This window comes from Zophobas morio, unplaced genomic scaffold (assembly GCF_036711695.1).
Source record: "Zophobas morio isolate AGI-343-1 ecotype UQ-CSIRO unplaced genomic scaffold, CSIRO_AGI_Zmor_V1 ptg000023l, whole genome shotgun sequence".
In the NCBI taxonomy this organism is placed as follows: Eukaryota; Metazoa; Arthropoda; class Insecta; order Coleoptera; family Tenebrionidae; genus Zophobas; species Zophobas morio.
Window position 1 is genome coordinate 9468764 of NW_026972128.1, and position 26757 is coordinate 9495520.

Sequence of the window (26757 nt, forward strand, 5' to 3'; positions counted from 1 at the left end):
AAATTATTTTTTGTTTTTTTTTTGTGTGGTAGATATCATCAGCTCGGGATACACGAGATTAATAAAATTAATTTGCCAAACTGTCGTGGATAAATTATTTTAAAATGCACTTTTTAAAATTTCAAAGCAATCTCTCTCTAACATCTACGTTGTTTCTAATCTAAAATGATTACACAAAGATCACTACTACAAACTGCATAATACACGAAGATTCTCACGCAAAACACAATGTAAATAACCTAATTAAATACAAGCTTCCGAGTTTGACAACGCTGCCAACAGTAAAAAGACGTCTATTTACAATTAAAATGAGATTGTGGCTGAAGTTGCACTCGTATCCATTATGAGTTTCAAAGTCGTGTAATGATTGCATAAAACTAATATATCATTACAAAGACCTCCTACAGGTGGTAGCTAATCAAAACCAAAGACGAATATGGCATTGCCAAGACAAACTTAAATCGTGATGATGAGAAATTGCTTTTAACTTCAAACGTTTCCAGCCTTGTTGTATCAACAAAAACGAGCCGAGTAGAATCACAAAAGGTTTCTTTCTTCCGTCATACTACTAAATGACTTTGTGTATGAAAATATAACTGTCCCGATTTATTACCGTTCGACAAAGACCTTTCAGAGATTTCTTGAAAAAGAAAATGCTTCGTGGAATCTACGTGTATTGGAAAGGGTATTAGGTTTTGTCGAAAATAAGTATTTCGATGGAACGTGCTTTGTAATAAGAATAGTAACAGTTAGGCTGAAGAGGAGTTAATTACTGCAGTAATGAGTAGATCGGCGAAATAGTAGTTTCCTCATAATATTTAACAGGGTTAATTTGTAGGCCAACGAACTGGACAAAAACAACGATAGATTAAGGCGATAAGGCATAATGTAGACGGGGTATTTTTTTAAAGTCTGAGAAGACAATTATTGTAAATTTTAAAATGCAATAACATAATTTGTATCTACAGTTCGTAATAATGTTTTGATATGAACGTTGATGAGATAGACGCTTTCAAAAAATTCGAGGACTGAAAAAGTTCCGTTGTTGTTGAGTCGGTGATTTTAATGAAAATAACAATTAAAATATAATTTGGAATTATTATTACAGAAAAGTAAAATAATGAAGCAAACGTGAAAAGGTAGAAAACCAACTCGTCCCGAACGGAAGTTGATAATTAAGAAATTCTTCCGGTTTGAACCAATAATTAAACTGGATTCTTGGCATTCAGATGCTATGCTGTCAAATATCGAACGTTTTATAGGAAAATTTATCTGTTTTAGAGTAGTCGTGCAACATTTGGAGAAGACCGGAAGGATAGACAAAAGTTCTGTGTATAATTGTGTAATGAGGGTTTTTCATTAACATTATTCTCAAATAAAAATTAGGGCAAAAGGAATTTTTCCCTATGTTTCTTAATAAAATGTATTTGCCATAATGCGTAAAAGACTTTTTAGTGTTTTACGACGCATGAGTTAATTTATATTAAAATCACATATACGTTAACTTAAAATTTTTAAATGACGTAAAAGCACCATACTTGAGTTTTATTGGTCATAAAAATAAGTACTCGTTTAATTTTGTATCTTTGCAAATATGTTTTATTTTTTTATGTCTTGAATTTAGTTTTTATTTCGTACTAAAATAGATATATATGTTTGACCACGACACAAAGTGCACGAGAATGAGCTTTTTGTGCGAGACGCTAGACGAGTATAAAAAATCTAAAGATAACTGTGTTTTGACTTAATTTTTAATTATACTTTAAGTTGTAATTTTGTGCTTGAAGTAAAAAAACAAGAATGAAACTGAGGCCTGCTCCAAATAATGAAATTTTGTAAACGCCATTGTTTTAAGCCTGAAGGGGGACGTTTAATCTGGTACACAGCACATATAAAGCATTTTTACTTTTTAAACAATAATAATTTATACTTTTTAAACGGATTGTAATATGTATATAAATTCTGTATTTATTTCATTTTAAGTCAACAAAAAATATAACTACTACAATTATTAAGATCTATTTCAAAAACAGTTATTTAAACGTATGTGGGAATTGTCTTTGAACGTGCAGAACACATAGTTTTCAAATCTGCTAAATTCTGCAACGTTAGCAAATACACCAAATCTTTTATGTATCACCACAGAAGCAATCAACGGCGTTAAATCAGGACTGCCAGCTGGCCATGAAGTGGGGCTTCTATTTCCGATGTAGATTTATTTAATAATGTAATTACTATTCCAAAATGCGAAAATACTGCAATAAAAGATGCATTTTGGCACCGAAATGTTGACACGAAAGAGTTACTACTAGTTATACTTACTATACTTTTTTAAATTTCCAAACTATAAGTTAATAACGAACGACTAATTTCATGGTTTTTAAGAGTTAATGGTTCGTACAACGTGAAAATGCACGTTTTTCGTTTCCGTTTGTAAGGTTGCGTTTGTTTTTCCATGCTTTCCAAAAATTGTTAGGTGTAAATATCATCTTTTATAGTTTATGTAAAAAACTACATATTGGAATTTTTGATAAGATATTAATGATTTAATAATTAGAAATTATTAACTAATTCTGGCTGTTCATCCTATCTAGATGATTGATGACGTCATTCGGGAAAATTATTATGTGATTTATGTTTTCTTTTGTGTGTTTTTTTTTAAATAAATAATTGCATATTATGTTTAAAATAATGTTCCGGTCAACTTATTTTATCGATTATCTGGGGAATATTTTATCTAATTCCTCTAAAATTCTGCTGTGTTGGTAATTGTATGTTTAGTGTATATTGTTGTTGATGACTAGCCCTTAAAAAAATATTAATAATTTAAATGTATGTATTTGTTTTTATTTTATTAACTTTAAGTATTTAAAACCTTTTACGCATCGTTTATGTAATGATATATGTAGGTACAGGGTGAGTCACTAAACGCCCTCGTCTCATTTATTATTAGAAATAGAAAAAAAGTCTAACACTGAAGTTATAGATTTTTTTGAAGACCATATATTGAAATTATATTCAAGTATTTTCTTTTAAGGCGTAACACTATACAAATCGAATACCCTATATATTTTTATATATTCTGATTTACCTCTTCTTAGGATTTATAACCATTTTAAAATCTGGGTTAGAATATTTTGTGGAGAGATAAATTTCAGGTATTATAATAATTTCTAAACATGTATATTTCACTTTATTCAAATAGAGCACCCTGTATGTTGTGACTGCATCTTATTTTGTTTTTGTTCTCTCTTTTTTTTGCTACGTATTTTCTGTAGTTAAGCTGCTAGTTATTGAGAATTTTTATTTTTTAAGGGACAAAGGAACACAACGAAAGAAAGAGAACAAAAATAGAGTAAAATGAAGTTAATAAAATATATTTGAAAAACTGAAATATCGGTATTTGAAAATTGCAAAATTTATTTTTTTATAAACACTATATATAAAACTGTATTTATTGATATCGTAACAAAGCGTGTACTTCTGTTTTTTCATAAAATATTGCAACACACAACTTAAAAATAACGTAACTGCGATTTTTTGTTTGCGAAACCTTGCATTGCTGAAAAAAAAAGTTGGAATTACGAAAATAAACTGTGGTGTTGTAAAGCCTAGGAAGAATCTAATAAGAATATGTAAAAAGTCGGTTGAAGGTTATTTCGACAGATCTTTCCTCGCTCCTGAAGGACAATAAAACTATCGAGTATTTTTCGAAAAATGATAAAATTTGATTTCGCGAGTTTTTTTTATGAGAACCTCTAGAAGTTAAAATAAAGATATGTATGTAATGCAAAAAGCATACTATGGGTTTACATAGTACATTCATTAATTTTTTTGAGTCACCCGGAATAAGTAATTCTAAAAAAATAAATGCAGTGATAAATGACAACTCATCATATTTTGCACATTTTCGATAGGATTTAATCGGCAAAATTTTGAGATGATGTTATCAATTTTTGGAGGGGATAAACGGATACATTTTGATTAAATGCTTACGATAATTTCAAAATATTATCTGCAAGATCTCAGAGCATTCCGTTTTGCAGTTCCTGATTTAATCAACATAAATAAATTGACACATTCATCAATTTTTTTGAGAGTCACCCTGTATAAATTATAAAAATTGTGAATGAAATGATAAATCACAAGTTTAAACTCATCATGTTTTACACATTTTATATCGCATTTATTTGACAAATTTTGAGATGTCGTTTTTTGGGAGGGGATAAACGAATAAGTTTTGATTAACGATTTACCATAACTACGACCACGTTTGCAAGATTTCAGAGCAAACGGCTTTCAGTTACAAAATAAAATTGCAGAATGATGATATAAAATTTGGATTTTTTTCAAAAAATCTGGATGTCTAGGATAAAAATTCAATACGGATTCATACACCACAAGTGCAAGAATACCTTAAATTTTGGTGAGCGTTCTAGCATCTCTATGATCTTCCTAATCTACATACAAAATTCGACAACAATTGGCCCAGTAGTTGCAGATAGTATCTGTCAAATAACAATCCGGACAGACGCTAGATAGACAGACAGACAGACAGACAGACAGACGGAAACGGGAGACTTTTATCCGTCTCCGGTTTTGCAGTTACAAAATTAAATTGCAAAATGTTGATATAAAATTTGGATTTTTTTCCAAAAATCGGGGATGTCTAGGATAAAAATTCAATACGTATTCATACACCACAAGTGCAAGAGTATCTTATTTTATAAAATTAAAGAAAAATATATATTACTGTAAACTTCGGAAATGACGTCATCTCATTGGTGGTGGGGATGATTAGCCAAATTTTGGTAAGCATTCTACCATCTATATGATCTTCCTAATGTACATACAAAATTTGACAACAATTTGCCCAGTAGGTGCAGAAATTATCTGTCAAATAAAAATCCGGACAGACGCCAGATAGACAGACAGACGGACAGACGGAAACGGGAGACTGTTATCCTTCTCCGGTTTTGCAGTTACAAAATTAAATTGCAAAATGTTGATATAAAATTTTAATTTTTTTCCAAAAATCGGGGATGTCTAGGATAAAAATTCAGTACGGATTCGTACACTACAAGTGCAAGAGTATCTTATTTTATAAAATTAAAAGAATATATATTATTGTAAACTTCAGAGATGACGTCATCTCATTGGTGGTAGGGATGATTAGTCAAATTTTGGTGAGCGTTCTATCATCTATATGATCTTCCTAATGTACATATAAAATTTGACAACAATTGGCCCACTAGTTGCAGAGACTATTTGTCAAATAAAAATCCGGACAGGCGCCAGATAGACAGACACACAGACAGACAGACAGACGGAAACGGGAGACCTAATAACAATTATTAATGAAGCATCGAGGACACCGCGATTAGTGACTCATCCCGTGTACAATATAACTGTCTAATAACCTTAAAAGTAACCTGGAAAGAATTCGAGATAAAAAATTGGTCAAAAATGATTTAGACAGAACTTTCCTCGCCTCTTAAATACAATTGGACACATCCAGGTTTTTCGAAAAATTATAAAAATTGATTCTGAAAAATTGTGTTTATTCATAATGACCCATGTGAGTAAAAAAAAATAGATAGTACCAATCACAGTGAGAAAAAAACATTCGCTCACGGGGTATATTAAGTATATATGAGCGTGCTTATTAAGCACAAAGTTATTTTCAACAAAACATTCTACTGATGTTGCATGTAAAATTATTTGTATATTTTTCTTTTCTTTTGTTTTCACGTGGCAGACAGAATGTAGTCTTTGTTACCTATACGACTGGTTTCTTCTCCCATAATTAAATTTTAAAATAAGTTTAAAATAATCATTAAGTAATATAACTGTAAAAATGTATCGGCGATGAAGCTTCAGGAACAAGTGTTAATACTGAAAGGTTCACAGAGACGGTCGACGCGCTATTCCGATTAAACCAGCTTTCAAACAGAAAAAACGTCACTGAAATTGGGGGAGGTACGGTGCCATAGACAAAGTTTTCAAAATTATTAAAACACTCCTTTTTTTGCGTCAACTATAATAATGGGATTTAATTTAATTACTATTTTTGTATGTTGCTAGTAGTAGTATTTATATAGTTGCATTAAAATTCGATGTAAAATAGCTAAAACCTTAAGACCCATTAATCATTTAGAACACACTTCTGAAGGACAATCTGTACTAAGATTTTTGAGTAACGTATGTGTATATTTTTTTAGAATTAGGTGGTAAATATTATTAAACTTTTTTATTTTTAAGTGACTATTTGACATATTCCGTTCCTAACATCGTTCGAAATCTTCTTAAGCAGCTGAATTAATAAAATTAATATATTTTTTCAGGTAGAGCCAAACCTATTAAACATCATAATAATCAAACCAGTAACATAGTACTTACCTGCACACTAAGAAAAAGTAAGTACTACACTAATATTGTTCCTGTTAGCTGCTTCATTACGAAGTTTATATTTATTCAAAATTTCTCTCTACCGTTAATTACGAATTAAACTGAACTAATTTCAACTTTCCCCTTTTTTAGAAGATCTTCATGTACAGCTCGAAGAAGATGAAAAGGGTTACGAATCCTTCATATTATCCACAAGTTCTAGTCAAGCAGGCGAAGCGGACTCTGATTCGCCAAACGTTCCGGACGAAAGCAGAGAAACGTGGAGTTCAGGCGCTGATTTTTTATTATCCATCATTGGATTTGCAGTTGATCTCGCTAATGTTTGGAGATTTCCTTATCTTTGTTATAAGAACGGAGGAGGTAGGCAATATAATATCGGCGTCTCATTAGCGGGATTTATGATTGGTTTTTATGACTGATCTTATTATAAGAAACCATTAAAATTCTTTTGTAGGGGCTTTTTTAGTTCCGTATACTTTAATGTTAGTCTTCGGAGCTGTTCCCTTGTTTTATATGGAACTCATCTTGGGACAGTTCAATAGGCAGGGACCTATTAGTTTATGGAGGATATGCCCTCTATTCAAGGGTATGCTTTTATTTCATTTTTCACTCTTAGTTAATCTATTTAATTACGCAACTATGATTAAGTTATTGAGAAAGTGAATCAAGACTTTGCGAGGTGGGTAAGTCAGAAAATCGTATCTGATCTAATCTCTGCAACAATACAACAGTGTTCTTTAACAATAGGATAGAAAAAAACCAATCTGGATTAAGAAAAGCTCCGATTGGTAATAAAAATGTAAATTAGACTAGTGTTTGTTATTTATTGAGGAGTACTGTACATATTTCGAGGTCGGAGTGAGCTGAAATTATGTAAGCGGGATTGTTGTGAGCTTAACTGGATATTATGTAGTATATTCGAAACTCTGTTTACGATGTTATGATACACTTAAATTTTTATATTATTATTTCTGAGAAAGTGATCGCCATAAGATAATGTATTCAGAATGTTTATTTCAATCATGGACTAAATAACCAAACCACAATAGTTTTTTTATTTTCTCTAGAATTACCGTAATATCTATCCCTAGAATTGAGTTTTAATGTATGTTTATGGCAGATTGCAAGTAACTCGATCGCATGGTTGAGATGCATCACCCTATAAATTTTTATAGCTTTACGCTGATGTCGTTTTAGCTTTTGCCGGATTTTTTACCAAATTGGATGTTTGCTATATTCATTACGGTAATTTTGCATAAATGTCTTTCAGCGGCGTCACTGAACTCCCTGAGGTATTTCGTTTCAACTTGAATTAGCTTCAGAACACTGGTGTATGTTGCACCATTTCTGTCCAACAAAAATAATTTAGAAAGAAAAGATTTTAATATCAGTATCTTGATAGCCAGTTATGTGAAATGAATATAAATACTGAAAAGCTGTGCTTGATGTTGACTGGTCGCTCCCTTGATAATGCATTTTCACTGCTCCTTTGGGGCGCGGCGTGTTACATATTAATTTGTTGCCGTAATTCATATGTTTGTTACGATAAATCATTTTTATTAAATGAATGTGGGATTAAGAAAGTGCTGCCGCGGGATTTACAATTAAGGTAAATGCGATCTGGAATTAAAATAAATTTATATTTGTATTTTTTAATTACAAAATTTCGTGTTTAATCGCGGATAGTGAAATCATTATTTTATTTTATTGTCTCAAAATGTAATCTACAGAGTGGTGATAAAGTAATGCAACAAGTGCAATAAAGTCTTCATGCTCAGAGACTACAACAAAATTTACTTTACATAGATGAGTTAAGTGTAAAATAAACTGATTTATAACTAAGTGTTTGATACTCTTTAATCATTCGGCCATCGCCTGCACTTTCAAATCGATTCCAGTATTCATATTTTGTAACAGTCCTTTAAAGGAAATTCAAACAGTTCTGTTAATATAATGACTGATATTCTTTATTGTTTCATCGTCTTCCATTCTGAAAATCTGTAAAGTTATTTACACAAGACTTCCCTCGCCTCACAATATAAATATCGCATGAGTATGGGGCGCATTTTAGAATGTTTAATTATTTTTAGGATCAGTGAATATAAATATAATAATTATTGACGTAAAATATACACCAAATTTGAAAAACAATTACAAGAAATTTATTATGTAATGTCTGCGATAAACTAAACATGTGATGGTCGAAACGATTTTTTTAAAGACGCAGTACGATGTGAAAGCAAAAACAATTTTTTAGAGGAGATGAATAAATAATCTAAAGTTCAAGCACGAGTTAAGCAATTTTCGAAATTATTTACATAATAAAATTAATAACGACGGAAGCGGAAAACCTGTGTCTTCCTATACTGTAAAGTTTAAATAAATCGTCATACGAAATGTGCCAATAAGAACGATTTTGTATTAGCCAGTATGTCTTTGATATCTTATTGCATTCTTTTTTTATAGATCAGGTTTTAAAACCCCGCTATTAACGTAGCGGTTACTACGACCAATTTTGAGAATTTTTTATTTAAACATCCGTTATTTTGTTTTTACATTAACAGTGTTTGTTATTACTGTTATTTAATAAGAGTATGAGTAAAAGGTAAAATTCTCACGTCTATAATTTGAGGAACAATTTTTATTAAACACAAAAGAAATTTTCGCATAAATATTATTCTTCAAACCATTATGTTCCTGACAGGTTTGTGTTCGACTTCGTTTGTAAGAATATTTACGTAATGATTACTTGCAATTTTTACAGAAAAAATGATTTGTTTGCAGGATTGTAAAAGACGCTTTGTTCAATAGTACTTCAAAGTGGCTTTTAAATGCGTAAAATATGCTCAATATTGAATAATCTTTTCTTTACACAGGTGTTGGTTTCTGTGCCGTCCTAGTTGCGTTTTACGTTTCGTTCTATTATAATGTAATAATAGGTAAGTTACTATTGAAAGAAAAACATAATCGATACATCTTTGTATTAACAGCGTGGGCATTGTACTTTTTGGGAACAAGTTTCACTCCAGATTTACCGTGGTTACATTGTAATAACACATGGAACACGGGAAAATGTTGGGAAAGCATGTTGCCGGGTACTTCCAACGTTACCGTAAAAGCTCCAATATTTAACGACACAACACCTACAAACAGGCATACACCAGCATCAGAATTTTTTCAGTAAATAAAATTACTATTTTTTAAAAGACGAATTTATTAACTGTATTGCAGCCGAGCAGTATTAGAAATGCAATGGAGTGATGGATTACACGAAATGGGTTACCCGAAATGGCAGCTGGTTTTATGTTTGATGCTTGTCTACGTAATGTTGTACATATCTCTGTTTAAAGGAGTCAAGTCGTCAGGTAAAAAAATGCAACCGAAAAAGATTTTTTTTTTCTATTTTGGAACTTAATTTTGGTATATTTTGTATAATTTTTGAAGTTTTATTGCTGTTGAATCCATACAAAAAAAACCATTTGCTTCATTTTCTTGCAGGGAAGGTTGTTTGGGTAACTGCCACCATGCCCTACGTGGTTCTAACAATTCTTCTTATTCGAGGGTTAATGTTACCAGGATCAGGCATGGGTATCTCGTACTATCTGAAGCCGGAGTTATCTAAACTTAGAGAAACACAGGTATTTGAACATTTCGATCGCCACCCTTTTTAACTATTTTCTAAATACCAACTCCTTAGGTTATATTCTCTGCATGTTTTAAAGATCCCCCAGCTGTTATTTTATGTTGGTAAGGTAGTAAATATTAAAAGTTAACGGTGTAAATCTCGTTAACTGATCAGTAACAGAATTAGTGTAGAAAAAATAATTTAATTTAGTCTCTTATCAGTATTGTGTTACTAGAATACAAAAGATTACATTAAAATTCTAATTTTGGTAAGTATTTAACAATAAAACGAAATATAATATGAATTATACATTTCAACTGCTGTGTTGTGGATTTCTGAAATGTAAAAAAATGTATATTTTCATTGTTCATTATGCAGATGACTTTATTTTCCCCAATTTATCTCAATTCATTAACTAACACTGAATTTTTTGCACCTTTTCTAGGATTCTTGTGTCCCAGTTAAAAGCCCGCGGCCTTATATCTTGAAAACAGATAGAGATATTGAAACTCTGTAAACGTTATTGCTTTCAGCTTGAGTAGTACACTTGTTTGATCCACAGACCGGAGCGCTCTCAAGCCAATGTCGACTTTAAGCGTTCAGAATTTCTGCGGGAAATAGTTATTAAGTGGATGCTTTTATTTACAAACAAATACTACATCTCACAGGGATACTGATAAAACGTCCTAAACTAACAATACTAGTGGAACCGTAATCATGCTATAGTTTTTTTTCGGGAAAGTGCAGTTATGTATTTTATGTTTTAGAAGGATTGTGTTCTATTTTGTTTATTTTGTATTAATTTTTATATAATTTTGGCCACAATTTTGGTAGTTATTTTTTAGTTTTACTTTTAGTAATAACGCTCTCAATGATCGAAAAACCGAAAAAATGAAAAATTGAATCATAGAAAAATTGCGAAAAACAAAAATTGAAAAGATCGTAAAACCGATAATGTTGAAAAAACTGAGAAATCGAAAACTTGAAACATCGGGAAATCTAAGAATCGAAATTTCGAAAAATTTTAAAAGTCGAAAAACCAAGATGGCAAAATTCAAAAAAATCTAAAAATTGAAAAATAAAAATATTGAAGAACTGAAAAATCGAGAAATTGAAAAATCAAAAATTTAAAACATTGACAAGTTCAAATATCGAAAAATTGTAAAATCGAGAAATCCAAATATGAAAAAAATCAAAAAAATAAAAATTTGAAAATTTAAAATTTTAAAATCGAGAAATTGAGCAATCGGATAATTGAAAAATCGAAACGTCGAAAAAAAATTGGAAAATCGAAAATTTAAAAATTCCGAAAATTGAAATATAGAAGACTCGAGAAATCGAAGTTAAAATATCGAAAAGTTGAAAAATTGAGAAATCGAAGTATAAAACAGTTGAAAAATTGAAAAATTCTAAGTTTACAAACAAATAATTGAAAATCCAAAAAAGTAAAAAGTTGAGAAATCGAAGAATCCAGAACTCGAAAAATCGAAAAGTTGAAATATTACTAAAGAATTCCAAAATTCAAATATCTAAAAACTGAAACAGAAGAAAAATTGAAGAATCGAGAAACTGAAAAATCACAAAAATGAACGAAAAAAATTGAAAAAATGGGAAATCGAAAAGTCAAAATGGCAAAGTCGAAAAATCGCAAACTTCGCAAAATCGAAAAATTGAACAACTGAAGAGCTGAAAGATCGAAACTTTGGGAACTCGAGAAATGGGAAACTCAAAAATACTTAGATTATTTGAGAAATCGGAAAACTAAAAATTCAGAAACATCAAAATCTGAAAAATTAAAATATATTGAAGATCTGAAAAGTCGAAAAATCTAAAATTTAAAACATTGAAAAATTAAAATGCCGCAAAATCGAAAAATTGAGAAATCTAAACATCAAAAAATGAAAATAAAAATTTGAAAATGTAACATTTAAAAATCGAAAAACTGAAAAATCAACAACTCGAGAAATCGAAACTTGAAAACTAAAAAAATTGGAAAATCGAAAAATCGAAAAGCCGAAAAGTAAAAAATCGAAAAACCGACAAATCGAAAAATCGAAACATCCAAAAATTTAAAAACTGAGACATCGAGAAATCGAAAAATCAAAAGATCGAAAAACTGAGGAGTCGAAATGTCGAGAAGTCGAAAAATCGAAACATCCGAATCTCGATAAATTTCCGAAAAATCCGGAAAATTGAAAAATGAAAATATCGAAAAGTTGAAAAACGGAAAATTCGGAAGTCAAAAAATCCCAAAACTGAAAGAAATATCCAAAAATTGAGAAATTAGGAAATTGGAAAATTGAGAAATCGAAAAACCAAAAAAACAAAGTCGAAAATTCGAAGAAGTGAAGAACTGAAACATCGAAACGTGGAGAAGTAGAGAAGTGGGAAAATCAAAAATAGATTAATTGAGAAATCGGAAAACTGAAAATTTAGCAACGTCAATACATATTTAAAAAATTGAAAAATAGAAATACTGAGGAACCGAAAAATCAAAATATCGAGAAATCGAAAAATCTAAAATTTAGAACATTCAACAATTAAAATATCGCAAAATTGAAAAATCCAGAAATTCAAATATCAAAAAATCAAAGAATAAAAATTCGAAAATCTAAAATTTAAAAATCGAAAAATTGAAAAATCGACAAATCAGAAAACTGAAACTCCAAAAATCGAAACTCTAGAATTAAAAAAATTGAAAATTTGAAAAATCAGATAACCAAAAAATCGAATCACCGAAAAATCGAAACATCGAAACATCTGAATTCGATAAATCGAGAAATCAAATTAATGAAAAATCGAAAAATTGAGATATAGAAGAACTGAAAACTCGAGAAATCCAATTATAAAACAGTCGAAAAATTAAAAAATCTAAAGTTTAATGAAAAATTGAAAATCCAAAAAGTAAAAACTCGAGAAATCAAAAATCCAGCGGTCCAAAAATCGAAATACTGAAAATCTCAAAACTGAAAGAAATATCCAAAAAATTGAGAAATCAAAAAACTAAAAGAGCAAAGTCGAAAAATTGAAAAATAAAAAACCTGAAAAATCGAAAAATTGAAGAATTGTTGAATTGAAAAATCGAAACTTTGAGAAGTCGAGAAATGGGAAAATAAAAAAAAGATTACTTTAGAAATCGGAAAACTGAAAATTTAGAAACGTCAAAATTTGAAAAATTGAAAAATCGAAATATTAGAAATCGTAAAATTGAAGAGCACAAAATTTGAGAAATCGTATCATCGAAACATCAGAAAATTGAGAAATCGGAAAATAAAAAAAAATGAGAAATCGAAAATTTGAAGAATGAAAAAATTGAAAAAGTCAAAAATTGAAATATTGAAAAGTTGAAACATCTGAAGTTGAAAATTTGAGAAATCGTAAAGCCGAAAAATCTCAATAGCGTATTTATAAACCACAAGTTCAGGACTATGCTCCTTTTTAACATTTAAATAACATTGATTCGACAAAATTGTTGTTGACTTTTTTCCCATAAATCTTGACGTCTAAGATACAAACTCAATACGAATTCATAAACCGTACACGGAGGACATAGAATTTACTACTATCGTAAAATTTGAAGATTACGTCATTTCATTGCTGGTGACGAATTTTGGTCAGCGCTTTACCACTTGATAATACAATTTGAAATGTAAATTAAAGAACTCACAAAAAGGTCAAAAAAACCTCTGAACCAAGCTTTTGAAAATCTTAAACTTTCGATAAAAATTGAAATCACATCTGGAAACGGTTAAAAATAAAGTCGTGGATCGCAATCAAGCAAACCATCATTAAATTATTAACAACTAAATAATTCACTGCGTATTAATGCAGACAGTACATTGAAACAGATCAGAATACGAAGTTAATTCTTCAATTTTGAGGTTTAATATTTTCGAAAGTTTGGTTTAGGGACTTCTATCGAATTTTTCAATGGTTTGTCAAGAACGTCACATCGATCTTATCCGTGATTTTTTTTTATCATTCTGGATATATCAACTGAAAAATTGGTCCTTGACTTCGTTTTATAGTTCAGGAAATTCCAATCATATACCGTTTGTTTTTATGTATTTCTATGTTTATTAATGTGGTTTAAGTTATTTATTTGTGTCATAATTGTTTTGTCTTTATTTCCAAATCTTTTTTTATTTTTGACTATGGACCGTTGTTAATTTTTTAATTTTTGACTCTACAATTTTGGAAACTTTATCAATAAATGAAGATGAATTTTGAGAAATGTAAACAAAAAAAAACATAAAACACAGGAATCACTACTACAAATCGGAATAAACGCACACTATTTCTAAAGACACCAGGGTGACTATGACAAGTTTGACGTTCAGTGATTGTCATATAAGACTGTATTTGCTATATTTCCACACATGAAAAGTATTTCTCTTTGTTTTTTAAATAGAAAACCTCACCTAGACGAAAAAACTTTCTGATGAAATCACTGCCAATAAATAAACTGCTTCAAAACTAAAAAAAATCTTCAAAATTAAGAGTAAAAATAAAGCAGTATAATCTCAGATAAACAGTCATATAGAAGAACTCGGTGATTGCGAAGTTGACAAAAATAAAGTGGTAGTATTTTTTGTAAAATAATAGTTAATAGTAAAAATAGTTTTGACATTTTCCTTTTGTAAAAAAAGTTGGTTACAGTTTGCAAAGCACACTTTCCTTATCAAGAATTGTTCTCAGACCACCTGCAAATAATAAAACCAAAATAGAAAATAGAAAAAGTTTCAGACATCCAATTATAATGATGATGGATGATTTTGATGATAACATCTTTTTAGTATAGTGTCACACGGATACTGTAATACTTTTAGGTAAACAAGTTATTGATTAGAAAATTCATCTATCTGGGTGTATTCAAAATGAATATTTATAAATATACATATTTGCTTGTTAAAATGATACAAATGTGGAGATAAACAATGGAAAATTTAAAGTGATACGAATGCATAAATGAATATATTCTATTAAAATATTGTTCATAAACTTATATGGTTGAAAAAGAAATCTGATTTTTTCATTTCCAGATTTTTTGTTATTTCTTAATTTGTCGCCTTAGCTTCTACGTTAGGGTTGCTTTTAAATAACTGTCCATATCGATCATAAATGAACAAATAAATTTTTAATTATACATAGGTATTATAACGTGATTCCAAGATAAAAGGACTATCACAGTTAGACGAGAACATCCAAATAATCAAATTTATTATACTTTTCGAGGTAATACAAACTAATAGCTTTTGTCTGAAACTGAACCACTTTGATGAATTTAAAAAAACATACATAACTCTTCAACTGAAATAGATTTTTGTTTCGAACAAAGGAACCAACCAGGTCACACTTTTCATAGATTAGTAGATTCACAACGAATTACCAAAGGGTAATTACCTTCATCCAGTTGCTGTCTACTCAAGGATGCCGCAATTTGTTCCTAATTTCAGGTCTGGGTTGATGCTGCCGTGCAAATATTCTACTCCGTGGGAGCAGGATTTGGTGTACATCTCTCTTATGCCAGCTACAACACGTTCCACAACAACTGTTTCAGGTAAGAACTCCTAATCCCCAATAACGAACCAGTCTAACAGAAGTGAAATTTCAGGGATTGCATTGTGACAACTGCCGTGAACTGTTTTACAAGCTTCTTCTCGGGATTCGTGATATTCACCTATTTGGGATTTATGTCGTACAAACAAGGCGTTCACATTAGCACAGTCGCTACCGAGGGTAAGCCAAACAATTACGCTCTGAAATACGTTCAATTATCCGACAAACATTCCGTTTAACAGACAGCACATGAATCGCTTAAAATACAGGATTTGGCTTGACGCTAAACACCGGAACAAAAGCAGAAACGAAAATTCCTTATTTCTTCTAAATTATAGTACGGTTTTTCCAAATTTAATATTTGAAGAACTTAAAAATTGAAGGATATTTAAACTGCGATAAATCCGAAATGAAAGCATATTCTGTCATAAATCCGCGGGTAATAAATTCACTTACTTCAGGCTCCACTTTACACATTGTGCCTGTGGTTCGGGTAATATCGGTTGCTCCTTCACCTGAATTTATAGGAGGTTGTAAAAAACCCTCAAAATTAGAGGGTAATTGTGAATAAAAAACGTTCTAATTATTATTAATGGGCGTGTTTGTAGATTATCGTTTGGAATAAGACGTGATCAACAAAAAACATTCAATGAGAAAAACTTTTTCAGGGCCGGGTCTGGTATTCCAAGTGTACCCAGAAGCCGTGGCTACCCTCCCCGGATCTCACTTCTGGTCAATGCTGTTCTTTTTCATGCTGATCATGCTCGGACTTGACTCTGCTGTGAGTTATAAAGTCAACAATTAGTGTGCAAAGCTAAACGAATTTTTTTTAGATGGGAGGGCTGGAATGTGTAATCACCGGCTTAATGGATGAATACACGACGTTCTTCAAAACTCGAAAGCATTCGAGGGAGATTTTTACGCTTGGCGTCATCATTGTTTCCTTTTCCGTCGCGCTCATCAATGTCACTCCCGTATACGCTTTATCAACTTTCTTTTTTCAATTGTAAAAGATTTTTCTAGGGCGGTATTTACACTTTTAACCTGTTTGATACTTACTCCGCTGGAATTTCTCTGTTGTGCTCGGCTCTCTTTGAAGCGATTGCTGTTTCATGGTTCTATGGTTTGGACAGATTCACTCAAGACGTTGAAGCAATGATTGGATCTAAACCTGGACTTTACTGGAGGATTTGCTGGAAATTCATCAGTCCGACCTTCATAATTGTTAGTACAGATTTCAAATACTAGATTAAGCCTGACAGATTTTCGAAGGAGACGACATACATAGAACACAGATTTTTAAAAATCTATGTCTGTATGGAAATCTGACGCAAAAAAATATTTTTAACAAAATCAAGTGAACGAAAGTTGGGAGTCAATCAGGTAATGGAAATTAAATGTGGAATATAAAATAAATATAAAAACTTTTTTATACACAACTTGTGCATATATTTAGTTTCTGCGGCAATATTTTTAGTACGATGAAAGTCAAGTTCATTTCCCTGCCTAAAACAAGATAAGACTTAATTACTTTTGTAAACATGTGTACATCATCAGGAGTAACTCACATCCATTATGCACTAAATACATATTTAACGCATACCACATTTTAAATTTGAATAAAATTTGACGAGAACGTTAGCCAGTCAATACGAAATTTAGTGGTTTCAAACTTTCTACCGTTGATACGTTTCTATTGCAGCTGCTCAATTCAAGATCACTTTTGAGCACATACTCATCACGATGACGTCATAGTTATTGACTTGTCACTTACAGACTATGTCGACTATAAAGAATGACATGGATAATTGTTACAATAAAGTCTAAATAAGCAGTAAAAGCTTACCACTTAAAGAAGAGAACATGCATTTTATTATTAAGGTGCCATTACATTGCCCCAAGATCAGAGCTTCATAAAGAGATTTAAATATTACTATTCAGCTGTGTTGTTTATGCACATCCTTAAGAGTTACAAAATTTCAGATGGTAGTACTCTTCGGATTGCTCAACCCTCAGCCACTTAAATATAACGACTACTTGTACCCCAGATGGGCAGAATGGGTCGGATGGGGTTTAGCTCTTTCGTCCATTATAATGATTCCATTAGTTGGTGTGTTACAGTTGATCAAAACTGAGGGAACTTTGAAAGAGGTGAGACAATTTATTTAATCAGGCCCACACCATAAAAACTTTTTTTTTAGAAACTTGCTATTAGTATCACTCCTGTAGAAGAACACGAAGAAATCCGACGGAGTAAACTAGTAAGTAGATTTAAGGCTAAACATTGGTTATTCGTGTAAGTTCTTTTTCAAGTTTCTGTCAATCTTTGTTTGTGTTGTATTTTCATTGCGCTGGTCGTATATGATTTTTTCATGTTAAGTGTTCTGTATAAATGAATATGGTAGTTCTAGATGTTTAATTGTAAGAATATTTAAGAACGGTCGTGCCAAATTGTGCTACTCTTAAAAATACCAGTAATACGACTTAACAAGTGTCGATTGGCAATCATATGAACAATAAAAGCTTTATGTATAAATGTTTAAACGTAATAAGTATAAACTGTTTGTAGATCAAAGTATTAAATGGTTTTACGTAACAAATGCATGAATTTGATATGAAAGTATTTGATTTTTTTGGGTCCAAAATGTTTCATATGGCTGGCCCATATAGAAATAATAAATATAGCGGATAAATAGTTGAACAAGAAAAGCAGTTTTGTAAATAAAATAAGGTCGTCAAAATAAGTTTGCTATGAGCTGTGTTCTTGTTGAACTAATTTAACTAGAATAGTCTACTTTAAGTTTGTTTACTTAAATTTGTATATTACTTAATTTATCGAGGTGAAATCAACGATTGGAGTTAGAAAAATGTTGTTTGCCATAAATGCCAAAGTATTTGAACTGAGCTTTATACGTTTTTTATAATTTATTTTTGGAGATACTAGTCCTAGATGTAGTTTTGATGTTGTAAGTGCAGTCTGTGTTATTCGAAAGGAGAATCTTCCTTGTGGAGTAACATAAACAATTTTTGTGTGTAAAATCGCCCAAAAATATTTAAACAATTCTGCCTTCATTGTTTAAATATTTTTTTAACATTTATAAAGATAAGATTTATAAGAGCTACACGTACTTCAAGAGGTTTACATTGTACCAAACAAAGCTTGTACAATAAACACCATAAAAAATAAAACGTTTCAGAAATGGTTTATTTATTATTTGCTAAAAAAATCACAATCAGTACAAGGTTTCATCTAACAACTACTTTATGGGTATAGAACATTCAACATTACATGTTTTTAATAATTCTACATTTCATGGTAAAAATATTACACACCAGTAAATTTCTCCGGAAGCTTTACACGGAATCTATTGTCTGATTTTTGGAAAAAAAGGTGATTCAAATTTCGGTATTGTGGGCAAAATTGAATCAATCGCGCGAGAGAATTTATTGATGTGTTACATTTTCTGATTAATTGGCAATTTTATTATAAGAATCAAATTAGATATTGTGCGTACATATCAATGCAAATGTTATAGAATATAGTAGTAAATTATCATAAGAAAATAATTTTTGTACATAAAAATTAAAAAACTAGTTCGACTAAAATGACTTAAATACGAGTACGTAAATTAAAATTCAGTCTAAGTATGAAGGGGTATTATCGACGTCTTGCCTTTTTATTTCTTCATGTAAATAACGGCAAGTTTAGGAAGAGTTAAATCTTGAATGTAAATCAATAGACTATAAATTGGTTTAGTTTCAAATGTGAAAATATCACTATTATTTTAATACTATATTTTTTAGTCAGTCAAAAATAAATTTTAGGCCTAAATTTTATAAATTATAATGACATCTAGGAAATTTGTGTTTATATAAAATTTTATAAAAACTTTCTACAAAAAATATTACAAGTGTTTACTTATGCCAAACGACAGTTTAATTTAGGAGTTGTTCAATTCATTCGTCAACGAATTTCTTTTGTTGATATGATTTTTCTACAAATCGATAAGCAAAACAACTCGTAAAAAATTTCAACGTTAGTAGGGTACACCGTTTGGTTCAAAAAAGTATTCACAAATCGTCAGTCTGTTGTTGAAGGCGAACACAGTTTAGGGTAAAAATCAACATAACTAGAAGGAAATTTTTTTGAACAAGAGTTATAGTTGGAGGACAGCGACACATATACATTACGAGATCCAAGAAGCAGTGCTTACTCGAACGGAATATTCTTGGGTAAAAATGAATTATTTGGAAGTACCTTAAATTAGATCCTTCAGCTGACCGAGGGCTTGTACGAGAAGAGAATACGTTTTTGAATTTGTGACCACAACGGAAAATAGAGGAAAAGTTATGTCAACATTATTATTTGGAAGATTTACAACCAAAGAAACATTTTAAAATGTACACAACGGTAAAGCAAGTCTTTATTCCAAATATGGATTTTTTACAAAAATTATTTTATAAAACATTCATTTTCATCATATTATTACACGATTTACTTTTTGATTATGCACTTTTCAAAGATGTTGTATTGCTTTTATCTTGTTTTTCTCAAATAAGGAAATTTGTATATTTTTGGAATCTACTCAGCTTTTCGAAGATATCCAAGAAGTTATTAACACAACTGTAACACATTAATGCATGTACCCGATTCATAACTTAACCTCTATTACCGCCTAGTTTTTGAAATAAAAAAATATTTATACTTACGTATCAAAAAATCCTTCAAGAATACCACGTTTTACCAACACAAAATTTTAGTTTAAACACAAAAATAAACAACGCTTTATATAATCATTTAACAGCTAAATTTGTCCAGTGCGTGTCGTGTTGGTCACTTAAATTTTAGCACAGAAAACTTACATGGCTACTTATCACAAAAACGCATTTTCGATACGTTTTGAACAACAATAACAACGAAACAGTCTTACATAGTTACAAAACGGAGCTAACGTCTTCTTTTTTGTCGTCCTTCTCTTTATTCTTTTTCGACTTTTTTCGTCTCTTCGAGTCTCTAGTTTTCGGGGACCTTTCCAACAAGAACAGTGCTTCGTGGAAATCGTCCGAGCTCAGATTTGATTCTTGTATGTGCAAAACCGAACTCAGAGCACCGTCCGTCGAAGACTTGGGAAACCTGAACATCTCTCGTTCTCTTTCCGGTTCGTTGGCGCTCTTCGCTTTGGCATTGTTTTCCTTTTTGGGGCTCGAGTTTGAGGGGCTGGGGATGTTCGAACGCGAATTGGCTGGGGTTGTCGAACGGACCAAAGATGGCGTGAATGGTTCCGGCGGCAGAGTATTGTTTAGACTAGTACTAGAAATGTTTAAAGAACACGAAGTTAGAGGCACAGGTACACTTAAACTAGACGACCTCGATTGTCTACCACCCGATATCAAGATCATCCCGGGTGATTTTGGTTCTGGCGTTCGGGAGATGGACACTCCCGATATGAACAACGTAGGTGACTTGGGGATGCCAGTCTCCGATTCGTACTCGTTCGAACTGTCTGTTTCTAGCATGTGACTTTTGCGGCACTTGGAATCAGGACTGTTGCAAATCTTGATCCGCAAATTGCAGCTCTTGCGCTGGTCCTCCAGAAGGAACCCGGTGGACCTGGAGAAGCTACCGTCGCGGCAACACTTCTGATGTTTAATGCTCTTGGGACTGTGTTTCTCGCTTTTGCACCTTTCGTCTTTAGGTATATCACAGTTCTTTTTGACTTTGTGTTCGCTGTTGCTGAGAAGACCGATACTTTTATTTACCGCGATTCTCGTCAAGTAACTAGTTTTAGGCAGGTGTGCTGAACACAGTTTTGCTTTCAACGAGGCAAACGGATTGTGTGTTTGTTTTTTACATTCGACGATTTTCGTAACCTCAGTCTTCTTTATCTCTTCGTCTTCGGTGTAACTTTTGCCTATGTCCTCGTCAGTGACGGAGCTCAAAATACCGCACACTTCCATATCCGCGTTGATCGAATCGGACGTCGTGGTGTCTTCTATCGAACTCTGCCCCTGGTAAGACTCCTCCTCCGGGTACGTGTGGTGAAGCAGAAGAAATTGTTTTGTGCGCACCGACGTTGACGGTAAAGCTAGAATCTTTCTGGCTAGATCTTCAGGTTTATCATCGTGTTGACTGCTGTGGTCTGAGTCCAGATGATAACGAGGCTCGTCGCCGTTCATCCGTACCCTAGTCCCTCTTCCGCTTCTACGCACACAAAGGTCGCCGGTCGAGTGTGACCTTTTCAAACCCACATCGGCGTCATCATAATCGTCGACATCTTCAAAGGCGAACCCTTTTTCGTGAATATCCGAAATCTGGAACCTCCCGTCTTCGTTACCGTTGCAAGGCCTGAAAAACAGCTCTCTGTCCGTCTCAGTACTCAACTTGTTAACGTCGAGAGTTTTCAGATCGATCTTGTGATTAGCCAGAGATTTCAGGAAATAATCCACAGTTAAATCAGCGCTGCTCTTTTGGTAAGGCTGATTCTGCACTGCGTCTTCTGTCGTTCCCGATTCCTGCAAACTTAACTGAATTGCCAATTTCAGTTGATCGTCGGCACTTTCGTTACTATTATTCGAAATACTCGAACTAGGGTCCGGAGTGATCGCATTAGCTTGAGCCTGTTTCATTCTATCTTCGATCATTTGAAGTCTCGACATTTCTAGCGCTATTATGAGTTCCATGTTATAATCAGAACCTGTTTTCAAAGAAATTAATAATTTCCACGACTTACACAATAAAAAGTGCTTACGGCCGCATCCGTGTCTGCTGCACAAAAAGCCGCACTGATGATCCTTGGAATTTGGAGAGCCTCCAGAAAATTGTTTGAAACTTATTTCATTATCTTCATCGGAATCGTATTCAGGCCATTCACAATCACGCAACCAGGCACTCGTTTGCGTTAAATCAGTCTGAAATAATTGTATTCAAGTACAATGGCCAAAGAAAAGCTTTCTGCTTACGTCTAGATACTTTCGTTTCCGCTTCCTTTGAGTGGGCGGCGTTTCTGGTGGAATCAAGCCTTGAGCTACCGCTCTCACGAATTCGTGTCTTTTTCTCCTCGCCAAGGCGGTGGTTTGGACGATCACGGCTTTCGGAGTGCGTAGATAGGGGCGAGCTATCATCTCGCTTAATTTTTCGGTCACTTCTTCGAGTTCGTTCTGCGGCATTAATTATTATCGCGAAAGAATTCCCACTGAAATTTTAATATTACCTGCATAAATTCGAAGATGGTTTTGTTATAACCGTCATCCTCCAAGTAATAACCGTAAACGTAAGAACCGCATAAAACTCTTCGCGCTTTTAATAATTCCCTTACACCGTCTTCGATAAATTTCGTCCCTTTTTCTCCGGAATCTGCATATTAAAGTAATAATTACATAGTTAGGATTAAACCTACCTACCTACCTTCTGTGCCCTTTAATCCCAGGCTGGAGGCGAGGACTTCTCTCTTTTGACGTACGCTGGTTAGCAGCGGCTCTTCTAATTTCTGGCTGTTCTCGTGGTTTTTAAAACGAGTATAAAAATGCAAAAACCGGGACATTTCTTGCATTTGATTATTCCTGTCTAGAGCTTCGGAAATTAAATTTCCTTGTTTCTCGTCTGCTTTGTGGACAGCCTCGAAGCGATTGCAGCGGAAATAACCCCCGGTTGCAGAACTGTGTCTCTTCCACGATTCCTGACACACCCAGCAAAAATCGAATTTACACTAAAAATTGAGCTGATTAGAGGAAATATGATGTTAAAGGGAGATATACTTTGGAACACTTCATGTGGTTGCAGCCTTCGTTTTTTTGTATAGGGCTTTTGCAGTTTGGACAGGGTTTAGAATTGGTAACAAGCCAGAGGCAGTTGGCAGCGTCTTCGCTTCCGCTGCACGAAGCTTTAAGCTCTTCTGGTTTGATTTCCGCAATTTTAATTTGCCATTCTTGCCACTGTTTGCAACCGCAAGGTGCATGGGCTTCCCCCAAACATTCCCAACAAAAAAAATGCGCATTTCCACAATCTACGGCGTGGGAGGTAACCGGCACTGATTTATTGTTGATACGGTTTCCGGTTTGTTCGGCTTCCGGTAGCCGTACCGCTCTCCCGCAACCGGCAATGGGACACCATTTAATGCTTTTATTGCTTTCGACAAAGGCCTAAAGATTGTATCAACGATTAGAAATTATCGAACAGACATTGTTGTTCCTACCTTAATGTCAAACTGCAAATATCGCCTCGCCATATCGGGACTTACTAATTTTTCTATAAGTTCCACAGGAACCAATATATGGCACTGATAAGCTGGACACAATATGTGATGGGCGTCGCCATCTTGAATTTTGGTAGTGAGGTAGCTTTCCCAACACGTTTTGCAAAAAGAATGTTTACAGGACATTTTCACTGGCTGTTCCCAGTTTGAAATGGTCGATAGGCAAATTTCGCACTAAAAATCTCGACTTATCTCTGTGTTCACATATACAGGGTGACTGAGAACTACTTGCCAAGAATAAAATCGAAGGATTTACAGATCACAATACCTAGTCAAAAACTAGGCGACAATTTCGGGTCAATCTAATTGCCAAACATTTTCTCTACATTAAAAAGGAATGACGAAACGCATCTACCGAACTAAATAATTTAACATAAAAACGGACAAATAACAAACATGCCCATTAAGTCCTAAAACTTTAACACGCAACTGTATTGTATCACGACTCTTGTTTTTTCATGTTGTAAAACTCACTTTCACGTAAACTACAAAGGCTTTCTCTAAGATGATGACTGTAATTTTCCAAAATTTGCCTCAACAGATATTAAAATAACATTTACAAGATTCTTGCTTGCTGCTGGTTTTTGTCGATTTTATTTCTTGCAAGTAATTCACAGTCAGAGTGTATATCAAACCTTCCGTACCATAATTTCATTGATCTCGTCACTAGTTTCGGCCGAGATGCTGGACTCCAAAGAACCTGCATGCTTCAGAACCGAAGAAGGAGCTTGAACACCCGCTAACTGACAGCATTCCACCGGATCCTTCATCCACTTTTCCAGCAGAAGTTCGCGAGACCATTCTAATTTTTCACACTATACAGACGGCATCTAAATCTCTAAAAACTTACCATTATTTCTCAATAGAGCTTCAGCTGTAAATAAAGGAATCTTAAGCATGTCGGAAGTGTCAACAAGTAACTGGTCTTTAGCTTCCTGCAAGTCTTGACTTCTTAATCCGCTATAAACTTCCTCTTGTTCCGTGATAATTTCATCTTCGTTCACCAAATCGGCGTTGTCAGCCTAGAAATGCCACGTACTTAAATTTTCACTGAAATTCTTGTCAACTTACAAAAACCATCCGGCTTTCTAGCAATCTAGCAATGTCATGGTGTGATCCTCTCATTGCTAGGTCGCATGGAGTTAGCTTGTCGTTGTTTTCGATAAAAAGGGGTGCTCCATGAGCTAGCAGAAGCTCGACACAGCGTTTTAGACCTGTCGAGGCTGCCCAGTGGAGAGCCGTGTTACCCTCTTTATCTTGAGAACTCAAATCCACTCGTTCTCTACCTCCGTTTGCCAGAGGAACGCCTTTCCAGTAGAGGAGAAGTTGAACACAAGCAGCTCGTCTTTCTTGAGCGCTAAAACTCTTCGTTTGGTTCAGCTGGCAAGCGCTGTGCAAGACCGACTCGTTTAAACCATTTTTCTTATTGGGGTTACCACCTAAGTCATTTAGAAACGTTCTTAAAAGATGTTTCATTCCTGCGAAAAAAGTATCAAGTTAAAGGTGGAAAACTGAGTAAAAATTTATAAATACCATGTTTGGCAGCATAATGTAGCGCGGTGTTGTGGTTATGGTTTTCTCCGTAACTTAAATTAGGGTCCAGGTTCTTGCGGAGTTCGGGTGAACTTTGATAAATTTGCATAGCGGCAAATTCATCACCATGTTGAAGGTATTTTTTGAACTTCGATGAAGTGCTTCCCATTGTGCTAAGGGAGGTCTAAGCTAATTTCAATCGGTCGTATAAAAAATTTCGATATGTGTACTTGTCCACGATTGGTTTCTTGTCAAGAAACGCAGCTTCTTGTTGAAAGTGTCCATTTTCTTAGCTGTAACAACAAACAAACATCGCTATTTATAAAGTGCAAGGTTACTCTTATTAGCGTCTCGGTTAATATTAAAATGGAAAAGGTGGCATTTAAACGATGATAAGTTACGTCTCTCCTTAATTAAGGAGCAAGACTCGTGACTAGTGTTCCAATTACTTGGGGATTATTTCACTGTACATGCGAACAATAAAAAAATAAAATTATTGATTATTGTACCAGATAACATTAATTAAAAGTTGCAGTCTGGTATTTGTTGAGCTTGACGGCGTCATTCTCAACTCTCCTAATTGAGTTTCACGACTTATTATCACGACTAAAGAGCATTATTGTGTTTGGAAGACAAAAACAGTAGCACATCTCTGAATTTACGATTACACAGACATACATTCAACACAGATCGAGTCATGTTCTACGTAACAAAATTATTTTATTTACAGAAGGCGACAACGATAATCGTCAATGAAACTTACCCAGTAACAGGGCGAGTTACTATCTGACATTTTCTTTATCTATTTTGCGATATTTGTGACAAGGAATTGACATTTTCATGATAGTGACCAAATAGTGTGTATCAGAAACGACGACGCCGAATCGATTATCCTGGCGCAGGCGTCGCCGTCTCGACGCTCAACTACCCGCTTGTTTTGAAGACGATATTTTTAGAGACTACGGCCTGCGAGATTAAACCATATGTAATTACACCAACGTAATATGAATAACCCATAAACATTTAACCGATAAATATTTGTGCAGTAGTTGATAGGTAGGAAATAATCAAATATTGGTGACGCTTTGTTGAACACACATTAAGCTTTCCTAGAAAACCAGCTTACGAAAGTGTATACAGTTTATGAATTAAAACTAAACAAACACGTTGTGTTAATTTATTGCAAATTGATTTGGGATCTAGTGATTATTCTAATGTTGGATAAAATAATTTTCATGTGAAGAGTTTGACAAAAAGAAATATTATAGTGATGCTTGGAATGAATTCAAATTTTATAATTTCTTTCATTTACATGAAATTCGATCGGTTAGAAATCACATTTTCAATGCTAGAATTCATACAATTTTGATTTTCTATAGT

The 26757-nt window shown here is 33.1% G+C and overlaps 2 protein-coding genes across 9 annotated transcripts in view; one reads left to right on the top strand and one right to left on the bottom strand.

The window, feature by feature from the left end:
- Nucleotides 1-18786, top strand: part of LOC135134738 (sodium-dependent noradrenaline transporter-like) — a 42152-nt gene extending 23366 nt beyond the window's left edge. Inside the window, exons 2-15 of the mRNA XM_064063546.1 lie at nucleotides 6345-6416; nucleotides 6541-6768; nucleotides 6863-6994; nucleotides 9285-9347; nucleotides 9399-9588; nucleotides 9640-9773; nucleotides 9907-10046; nucleotides 15490-15593; nucleotides 15648-15772; nucleotides 16261-16373; nucleotides 16426-16566; nucleotides 16616-16816; nucleotides 17576-17743; nucleotides 17794-18786. Of these exons, the coding sequence (XP_063919616.1) occupies nucleotides 6345-6416; nucleotides 6541-6768; nucleotides 6863-6994; nucleotides 9285-9347; nucleotides 9399-9588; nucleotides 9640-9773; nucleotides 9907-10046; nucleotides 15490-15593; nucleotides 15648-15772; nucleotides 16261-16373; nucleotides 16426-16566; nucleotides 16616-16816; nucleotides 17576-17743; nucleotides 17794-17892 (1910 nt within the window). The 3' untranslated portion in view covers nucleotides 17893-18786. The remainder of the gene's footprint in view (nucleotides 1-6344; nucleotides 6417-6540; nucleotides 6769-6862; nucleotides 6995-9284; nucleotides 9348-9398; nucleotides 9589-9639; nucleotides 9774-9906; nucleotides 10047-15489; nucleotides 15594-15647; nucleotides 15773-16260; nucleotides 16374-16425; nucleotides 16567-16615; nucleotides 16817-17575; nucleotides 17744-17793) is intronic.
- LOC135134736 (ankyrin repeat and IBR domain-containing protein 1-like) overlaps nucleotides 18784-26757 on the bottom strand; it is a 56150-nt gene continuing 48176 nt past the window's right edge. For 5 of the 8 annotated variants that reach the window (XM_064063532.1, XM_064063537.1, XM_064063535.1 and 2 more), the window contains 11 exons: nucleotides 25378-25670; nucleotides 24916-25322; nucleotides 24695-24866; nucleotides 24480-24646; nucleotides 23785-24018; nucleotides 23348-23731; nucleotides 22998-23298; nucleotides 22804-22946; nucleotides 22553-22750; nucleotides 22342-22501; nucleotides 18784-22287 (listed from right to left, as the gene is read on the bottom strand). In XM_064063532.1, coding sequence (XP_063919602.1) covers nucleotides 20528-22287; nucleotides 22342-22501; nucleotides 22553-22750; nucleotides 22804-22946; nucleotides 22998-23298; nucleotides 23348-23731; nucleotides 23785-24018; nucleotides 24480-24646; nucleotides 24695-24866; nucleotides 24916-25322; nucleotides 25378-25546 — 4095 coding nt within the window. In that variant the 5' untranslated portion in view covers nucleotides 25547-25670 and the 3' untranslated portion in view covers nucleotides 18784-20527. Of the gene's footprint in view, nucleotides 22288-22341; nucleotides 22502-22552; nucleotides 22751-22803; nucleotides 22947-22997; nucleotides 23299-23347; nucleotides 23732-23784; nucleotides 24019-24479; nucleotides 24647-24694; nucleotides 24867-24915; nucleotides 25323-25377; nucleotides 25671-25886; nucleotides 26075-26140; nucleotides 26263-26757 lie in introns of those variants that run through there. The other 3 variants (XM_064063536.1, XM_064063538.1, XM_064063539.1) reach the window with 3 other exon arrangements.